The sequence below is a fragment of the Perognathus longimembris genome, chromosome 10 (genome assembly GCF_023159225.1).
Source record: "Perognathus longimembris pacificus isolate PPM17 chromosome 10, ASM2315922v1, whole genome shotgun sequence".
Classification (NCBI taxonomy): domain Eukaryota; kingdom Metazoa; phylum Chordata; class Mammalia; order Rodentia; family Heteromyidae; genus Perognathus; species Perognathus longimembris.
The window spans coordinates 7,793,395-7,802,475 of record NC_063170.1 but is presented as its reverse complement, the minus strand read 5'-3'; the positions used below and the strand labels follow the sequence as shown (position 1 = coordinate 7,802,475).

Sequence of the window (9,081 nt, the reverse complement as noted above, 5' to 3'; positions counted from 1 at the left end):
TCGGCTAGGGCCCCAGCTGCGGCCCGGCGGCCGACGCCCACCGGAAGCTGCCGGGGCCGCGCGGCAGCACCAGGTCGAGCGCGAGGTCGCGCTGCTCCTGCTCGGAGAAGACGGGCCGGTAGCCGAGCGCCTGCAGCGCGCCTGCGCAGAGCTCCTGCACGCGGCGGATCTTGGCGAAGGGCAGCGCGTGGCGCCAGGCCTGCGAGACGTTCCGCGCGTCCCGGGAGGTGGTCTGGAAGGCCTCGCGGCGCGCGCCGGGGCCGGGGCCGGGGCCGGGGCCGTGCGTGAGGTTGTGGATCCAGGCCCGCAGCTCGGGCGTGAGGCGCAGGCCGGCGAAGGCGTAGAGCGCGCGGATCTCGGCGAGCGGGTCGCGCGCCAGGTCCTCGAAGCGCACCAGCAGGTAGCGGCCGCGCAGGAAGGGCGGCGGCTTGCGCAGCGCGGCGTCGGCGATGCGCACGTGGCTGCGGCACACCTCCGTCACCACGCGCAGGCGCGGGTCGGCCTCCACCCACGTGCCGTTGGTGCCCAGCACGATGCCGTTGTCGCGGGCCAGCGCGCGGGCCGTCTGCTCGCGCGAGCGCAGCACGGCGCGGGGGTCGCGCACCAGGTGCACCAGGCGCAGGTCGAGGGCCGGGTCGGTGAGCAGCGGCCGCAGCGCCCGCAGGTCGAAGAAGCGGACCTCCTTGAGCACCACGTGGCTGTAGGTGCGGCAGGCGTCCCGCACCGCCGCGAAGGGGCGCCGCGCGCACAGCGGCTTGCACACCGCCTCGCTGCTGATGGCGCCGCGCGGGAAGGCGCCGCAGGCGGGCGGCGAGCACAGCGCGCGGCTCACCGCCCACTGGAACAGGTCCGACAGGTTGCGGCGCCACGGCAGGTAGGCCTCGAACACGTCCATGTCGCACAGGAACACCGAGCGCACCAGGTCCCGCACGGCCATCTGCAGCGCGGCGGCGCTGCCCTGCGACAGCGCGGCCCACACGTGCCACGCGGGCTCCATCAGGTAGAAGACGTCCGGGTGCTGGCTGAACAGCTGCCCCACGAAGGACGAGCCCGAGCGCCACGACGACAGCACCAGCACGTGCACGCGCTCCGGGCCGCCCGCCGGCGACGCCGGACCCGGCCGCCAGGCCAGGAACAGCAGCAGGCAGGTCTGCCCCAGCAGGAGGGCGGCCACCGCGGTGCCCGAGGAGAAGGCGCGGGGCAGCCGCATGCCGTCGGCCCAGGCCTGCCGGGGGAAGAACGCGGGGGGGGGGGGTGGTTAGGGACGGCCACCCATCTGCCCACCCTCTGCCCCCCCTCCCCCAGAGCCTCCTAGATGTACGGCCCTCCTAACTCTCCCTCGGTCACGGTAGACTCTTCCAGAAACGTGAAGTTAAGACATAGGACATGATCACGCCTAGGATGACTTGACAGCAGAGTTGTGGTTGCAGACTGTCGTGGGGAAATCCATGGATCCGTATGCTCGCCTTCATTGGGGGAAATGTCGCTTTTTCAAACAGAAATCCTAGCTTTTGCTTAGGCCAGTTCCTGGCTGGTGACTCGCACCTGTAAACGTGGCTACTCAGGAGGATGAGAGCTGATGCCAGCCCAGGAAGCTACTTCTGAGAGAACTCTTATCCCAAGTTAGCCTGCAAAAAGCTGGAATTAAGGACTGGAGGCGTGGCTCAGCAGCAAGGCAATGTGAAGTTCCTGAGTTCAATCCCAATACCACCAAAAGTATTTTTAAAAAAGCAAAAAACCAAAAAACAAGATGGTTCAATTAAAAAAAAAAAAAGGTGGAAGTAGGAATGTGGCTCAAGTGGTAGAGTAAGAGTAAACAAACCAAATAGATACACAGATGTGGTTGTTGCCTTCCCCCCTGGAGGGAAGGCAGCCTCCCAGAGCCCTGTGGGTTTCCTAAGAGTCCAGTTAAAGGGGAAGTAGAGTGGAGCCAGAGTGGCAGAGAGACAGGGTGGAGACTCACCCTTGGCTGGCTGCCTGCCTCTTCCCTCAAGAAGGTGCTCACTGTGGTCCAAGGCCCCTGGGAGAGCTGGCTCTGCCGATCTGTCTGGTCACGAGTCCATAGAAGATGCTTGGAGATTCCTCAGGCCTGAGAAAGCAGGAGGGAGACTGAGTCAGAGCCTCCCCCCACCCCAGGAGACAGTCTGATCATCCGTCATAGTTGTCCCCCCACACACACCCGCCCCCCTTTCCCCAGAGGCTGGAAAGGGAGCCACTCTATCACTGGCCTGAGCTGAGTATTTTTCCTAAGGATGTGTGTGAACTGATAGACTCTCTTAATGGACCAAGGAAAGAGGGCTGGCTTTGAGTCCCAGCACCACACTTGGGAGCTGTGAGGCCCCAAGTGACTGGATCTCACGGAGGCTCAATATTCTCCTTGGCATCACAAAGATGGAAGCATTTAACTCCTTAGGATTGCTGCGAGGAAGGACATGGTCAACACCTGCAGAGAGAGCCTAGAGGAGACATTCTGAGGCCATCTCTACTTTGCATTTCAACCTCTTCCAGGACAACCTCTACCATCCAGACATCCCTGCTTCCTTCAGTGGGCCTTTAAACCAACACACTTGTCCCACAGGAAGAAGAGTCCATAGAAGATGCTTGGAGATTCCTCAGGCCTGAGAAAGCAGGAGGGAGACTGAGTCAGAGCCTCCCCCCACCCCAGGAGACAGTCTGATCATCCGTCATAGTTGTCCCCCCACACACACCCGCCCCCCTTTCCCCAGAGGCTGGAAAGGGAGCCACTCTATCACTGGCCTGAGCTGAGTATTTTTCCTAAGGATGTGTGTGAACTGATAGACTCTCTTAATGGACCAAGGAAAGAGGGCTGGCTTTGAGTCCCAGCACCACACTTGGGAGCTGTGAGGCCCCAAGTGACTGGATCTCACGGAGGCTCAATATTCTCCTTGGCATCACAAAGATGGAAGCATTTAACTCCTTAGGATTGCTGCGAGGAAGGACATGGTCAACACCTGCAGAGAGAGCCTAGAGGAGACATTCTGAGGCCATCTCTACTTTGCATTTCAACCTCTTCCAGGACAACCTCTACCATCCAGACATCCCTGCTTCCTTCAGTGGGCCTTTAAACCAACACACTTGTCCCACAGGAAGAAGGAGCACTAGGCCCAGCTCCCAAGGTCCCAGAGTTTTCTTCGTGTGTGTGTGTGTGTGTGTGTGTGTGTGTGTGTGTGTGTACTTTGAGGCTTTGAGCATGTAGGTCTGAGACTTGAACTCAAGGCCTCTCACTCCCTCTTAGCTTTTTCACTCAAGGCTAGCATGCTACCACTTGAGCATAGTTCTACTTCAGGCTTTTTGGTGGTCAGTGGATATAAGAATCGCACAGACCTTGCTGTCTGGGCAGGCTCTGAACCTTGATCCTCAGCTCTCAGCCTCCCCAATAGCAAGGGTTATAGGCATGCACTACTAGTGCTTCATCTCTGTGCATCTTTTGCTCTAGCAAACAATTTCCAAGATCAGTGGCCAACAGGCAGGGACCTTGAAATGTTCTCCCTGCTTTTGTAGCATTTGCTTCCCATCCTTCTCCCCTCTGCACATCACCACAGAGTGGCTGAGGTATAGCAGATCCCTCCCTGTGAGGACACAAGCATGGGCGGAGGATGCCCAGAAGCTCCAACACCTGCTGACTCTGGAGCTGCTTCCCGGATCCCACACCCAGTCCTGGAAAACCTGGAACACAGAGAAGGGTAGCTACCCACCTGCTCTGTACATGTCACCAACCCTTCTGGGTTGCAGGCTCCCTGGAGAACAGGGAAGAAGGGGATTCCTATTTCCCAAAACGTGCTAGGCACCATCCATCCACTCTGTGATTTAACTCAACAGCCCCCTGATGTGGGCATTATGAACTCTTTTTTTGCTTCTCATCCTGGAGCTTCAACTCTTTTTGTAATTAAGGCTACTGCTCTACCCTTTGACCTACTGTTCCACTTCCAGCTTTTTTTTGGTGCTTAATTGGAGATAAGAGTCTCACTTGCATATTCCTGCTAAGTTTTGGATCATGATCCTCAGAGCTCAGCCTCCTGAGTAGACGGAATTACAGACATGAGCCACCCCGGTGCCCAGCAAACTCAGTTCTTTAGTTGAAAGACTCACAGAGTGCAGGACTCTGTTGCCTTGGTCAGTCTGGTGTTCCCCTGGTGACCTCCCCAGATCGAGGCGTTTTGGTTCCTCAGTGCTAAGTAAGTCTAAAGTCTTTTTAAGTGACTCATATACTACTGGAGCTGCTCTTTGATCCTGTTACTGGAATTCAAGAACTAGGAAAGCCATCGTAACGTCCCATGCCACCCAAGGTGTCTGGGCGTTCTGGTCCTAGCCGAGAGTCTTCTGATAAGGGGCCTTGTGTTCTCCACAATGGTCAGTTGCCAGAGGGTTTCAACCTAAGAAGAACATGGCAGGTGGACATTGTGAAACGTACTTTTATCTTCATGATTACATTTTATCCTCCCGGCATTCCTACAAGGTAGAGATTATTATCCCTGTTTTCATTCAAGCAGTCAAGCTGAGAATACCCAGCCAGCAAAGGTCAGGGGTGAGGGTGAGGCTGTAGTTCCGTGTACAGCCCTTGCCTAGCATGCATAGGCATGAGGCCCCGGATTCACTGTCCACCCAGTGTCACAACAAACAAGAAAACAAACCAACCAAACAAGTGCCACCAGCAGTGAAGAGAAAGAAGAAGTATGCAGGGGCCAGAACTTTGTGCCAGGCTCTGGTAGGTAATATTCCTAACCCTTTGTTCAGAGAAGGCTCCATCCTCAAAGGCTTCCTCCTTTCCTTATAAACTTTCCTCCTTTTTGGGGGTTGGGGAGATATACATTGGATTTTTGGAAAAAGCAATGCATGGAGGTTGCTCAGAATTCCAAAGGAACAAGTGAGGTGAGGGCATCTGTGCATATTTCATTTGTGAAGCTCAGAACGAGACCCGCCCCACCTGTTCTCAGAGCAGACCCACTGCCCCCCCCCCAACCAGAGCACTCGGCTACATTGTCCCCTATGCCCTCTCCAGAGGCAGCCCTTTCCTTACTTTCCACTAACTGACGGTGATGAAGGTGAAGTAAAATCTTATTCAGGGAAGGAGGAGGGGAATGAAGCCTACGGGCACCGGTGATGCCATAATTATGGCTGCATTTCGTTTGTGAAGCAGTGCTTTGTGATCTGTGCTCTTTTCTGATGTATGTTCGACTTCAGCAAAATGTTAAGAGTTTTTGGGCACGGGTGGTCATGTCTAATCCTAGCTGCTCAGGAACGCTAGCCTTTAGCAAAAAAGCTCAGGGACAGTGCCCAGGTAATGAGTTCAGGCCCCCGGAGCACCAAGACAAAAAAGGTTAAGAATCCTGACTGAATAAGACTATGAATCGTGTCTAGAAACATTCTAAACACCAAATAAAAGGCAGGTGTTGGTGGCTCACACCTGTAATCATAGATATTCGGGAGGCTGAGATCTGAGGATCAAGGTTTGAAACCAGCATAGGCAGAAAAGTCTGGGAAATTCTTATTTCCAAATTAACCAGAAAAAAGCTGGAAGTAGAGATTTGGCTCAAGTGGTAGAACACTAGCCTTAGTTGAAAAAGCTAAGTGAGAGTTGCAATACACACACACACACACACAGAACAAAGGAGTATGACATTAATATCTACTTAATTGAAATCAGATCACCAAACCCAAAGAAAGTAACTAATTGCTCACTTATCCCACATTTCTTTCTGCTTTGACCTTAAAATTATAGCATCTTCTAAAACATCCCTTACCATTTCTTGGCCTGAGAGAAACAGGAAGGGGCTCTTGTTTGCCTGGCTTGCAGATGGGAAAATGGAGACACAGGATAAGGGATGGTTCGCCAGAGCAGGTGTTGAGCTGGAGTTCTAGCCAAGCTCTGCCTACCCTCAAACAGACAGCTTCTCTTGTCACCAGCCTGCCCCAGCCCTGGCGTGGCTTCTAAGAGGCTGAAATGTAATACTAGGTGAAAATCCTAAGCTTGGATTGCTCTCAGTTTGGTGTCAGCTGGAGGCCATCTTTGTTGAGGAATCCACAGGAGATTCTGGGTAGGGAAACCTTAGACATTAAGGGCTACCAGTAGGGCAAAGTAGTTATATTAATGCCCAGCACATTCTTTTGGGAGAAAGATGAAGAGGAGAGGAAGAGAAAAGGGCAGGGAGAAAAGAAAAGCAGGAAGGAAGTGAGGCAGATCATTGTTGGTGGTGGAGAAGCAACCACAAATACCATCTCTTGAGGGATTCCTATACAGCTAAGCCTTCTTTTTTCTTCTTTTTCTGTTTTCTTTTTTTTTGCTGCCAGTCCTGGGGCTTGAACTCAGCCTGGGTTGCTATCCCTAAGTTTCTTGTTGCTGAAGGCTAGCACTCTACCACTTGAGCAACAGCTCTATTCTGGCTTTTTGGTGTTATTGGAAATAAAAATCTGCACAGGTTGGCTTTAAATCATGATCCTCAGATCTCAGCTTCCTGAGTAGCTAGGGCTAAAGGCAGAGCCACTGGCGCCTGGTTCATCTATTTTCTGACTTAGTCCTCACAACAATAAGGAAATGGACAAAATGACCACATCTATTATTAAAAAGATTAAAAGATTTACCAATGGGTCCACATAGTAGCTAGTCAGAATCTTAACTCTAGCAGTCTGCCTTTAGAGGTCTTTATTACCTAAGTGAGAAGTGGAAAACCAGAAGTAACAAGTCACACAGGGTGACAACAGTTTTGAGTAAAACACACAAATATCAAAAGATAACCGTGGTAGGAGTTTGGCCTAGTGGTAGAGTGCTTGTCTAGCATGCATGAAGCCCTGGGTTCGGTTCCTTGGTACCATATATACAGGAAAAGCTGGAAATGGCACTGTGGCTCAAGTAGTAGAGCTCTAGCCTTGAGCAGAAAGAGCTCAACGACAGTACCCAGGCCCTGAGTTCAGGCCCCAGAACGCATCTCCCCACCACCACCAACAAAAAAAAAGAACACCCAGAAACAACAACAACAACAAAAAAAACTAAACAAACAGTTGTCTTACACTACATGGAAACTGTTGTAGCTGGTATTCTAGAATGCATCTTTGTAATCTTTTGTGTTCTTTCTTCCCTTTATGTTGTGAAGTTTGTGTATAAATCCTTGGTGCTGGTTTATTTCTTTAAGCTATCCTAGAAAGGGCTGGGAATGTGGCTTAGTGCTTGCCTAGCATGCATGAATCCCTGGGTTTGATTCCTCAGCACCACATAAACAGAAAAAGCCAGAAGTGGCTCTGTGGCTCAAGTGGTAGAGTGCTAGCCTTGAGCAAAAAGAAGCCAGGAGCAGTGCCCAAGCTGGCAAAAGAAAAGAAAAAAGAAAAAGTTCTGGTTTTAGTCATTAGGACAATGCAAGTCAAAACTGCAATGATGTGCTACTTGCATCCTCTACAACAGCTGTAGGAAATAGAGGCCGCTCAGGGGGGAGGCATAGCTCAGCCACAGAGCAATAGAGGGCTAGCCTGGCATGAGCCAGGTCCTGGGCTGGATCCCCAGCAAGACACAGAGAGAAAGAGACAAACAGAGACAGAGGCAGGGACAATAAGTTTTAAAATGACAAGTGTTAGTGAAAACAGGAAAAGTTGGAACCCTTCTACAGTGCTAGTGAGCATATAAAATGGCACGCTGGTACGGAGTGGAAAATAGGTTGGCAGTTCCTCAAAAGACTGAATCTAAAGTTGCCATATGATGTAGCGGTTCCAGGCCTAGTGGTGTGCCAAAGAAAACTGAAAACATAGGGCCACACAAAAATTTGCATGGGGCCAGGCGCCGGTGGCTCACGCCTATAACCCTAGCCACTCGGGAGGCTGAGATCTGAGGATCGCGGTTCAAAGCCAACCGAGGCAGAAAAGTCCATGAGACTCTTCTCTCCAATTAGCCACCAGAAAACTGAAAGTGGTGCGATGGTTTAAGTGGTAGAGCCTTGAGCTGAAGAGTTCAGGAACAGCACCCAGGCCCAGAGTTCGAGCCTCATAAAAGCATGGATTTTCATAGCAGCCCCAAAGCAGAAACATCTCAAATGCTCCTTTGTCAATAGATGATAGATGGATAAATAAAATACGGTACTGCATATCACACAACAGAAAGTTCTGTGGCAATATGAATTAGTGCTTGGTGACTTGGTCCTTGGCTCACACTTGTAAATCCTAGCCTCTCACGAAGCTGAAACCTGGAGGATCACAATTTGAAGCCAGCCTGGGCAGAAAGGTTTGCAAGGCTCTTACCTCCAATTAACTAGCAAGGTGCCAGGCTGGATGTATGGCTTAAGTGACAGAGCAGAAGAAAGCTTAGTAAGAGTAAGAGGCTCTGAGTTCAAGCCCTGATAGTTGGACAAAAAGAAAAAGAAAGGGAATGATGTACTGATACATGACACTAATCGTACACTTAAAAGGAACAAACTCTAAGGTATGGGAGTTATGCCTCAAAGTCATTTGTAAAATATACAAGAACAACACAACTGTGGAAAGACACAAACAATATTAGTGTTAACTTCTCTATGGTCAAGTTACAGACTTTTTAAATTAGTTTTTGTTTGCTATAGTACCTGATCGTCTAATAGCCTTTCATTACTTTAACACTTACAGATTGGATTTGTTTATTCATTTTTATATTATTGATTAATTTAGTTCTGGGACTGGGCTTGAACTAAGGTTCTGGGAACTACTGTCCCTTAGCATTTTCACTCAACTAGTACTCTGCTACTTGAGTCACAGCTCCATTTCTGGCTTTTTAGTGTTAGTTGGACTTTCTTGTTCAGGCTGGCTTCCAATCACAACCCACAGATCTCAACCTTCTGAGCAGTTAGGATTACAGGTGTGAACCACTGGTTCCTGGCTTAGATTAGTTATTTTCAGTTGCCTTGAGGAGGCATGAGTGTGGTTTCCTCCAATTTCACTGTAAGGGAGACATGTCTTCAAGGCCCTCTTCCTTCCAGCTGAGCTGAATATGAAGTTAGCCTGAGAAAGCCAGAGGTACCGGATGGACCGACTTTGGTGCAGTTCAAGTATCAAGGCCTCCCAGTCCACCCTGTGAGCTGTGCCCCTCTGCAGAAGACCCACCTGATC

General features: G+C 51.1%; 1 protein-coding gene across 1 annotated transcript; it reads right to left on the bottom strand.

Moving 5' to 3' along the window:
• Positions 1-2,083, bottom strand: Chst6 (carbohydrate sulfotransferase 6). Its single transcript, XM_048355203.1, has 2 exons — positions 2,006-2,083; positions 1-1,225 (listed from the first exon to the last, which is right to left on the bottom strand). The coding sequence occupies exon 2, from the start codon at positions 1,208-1,210 to the stop codon at positions 5-7; it is 1,206 nt and encodes a 401-aa protein (XP_048211160.1). The 5' UTR covers positions 1,211-1,225; positions 2,006-2,083; the 3' UTR covers positions 1-4.
• Positions 2,084-9,081: the final 6,998 nt, after the last annotated feature.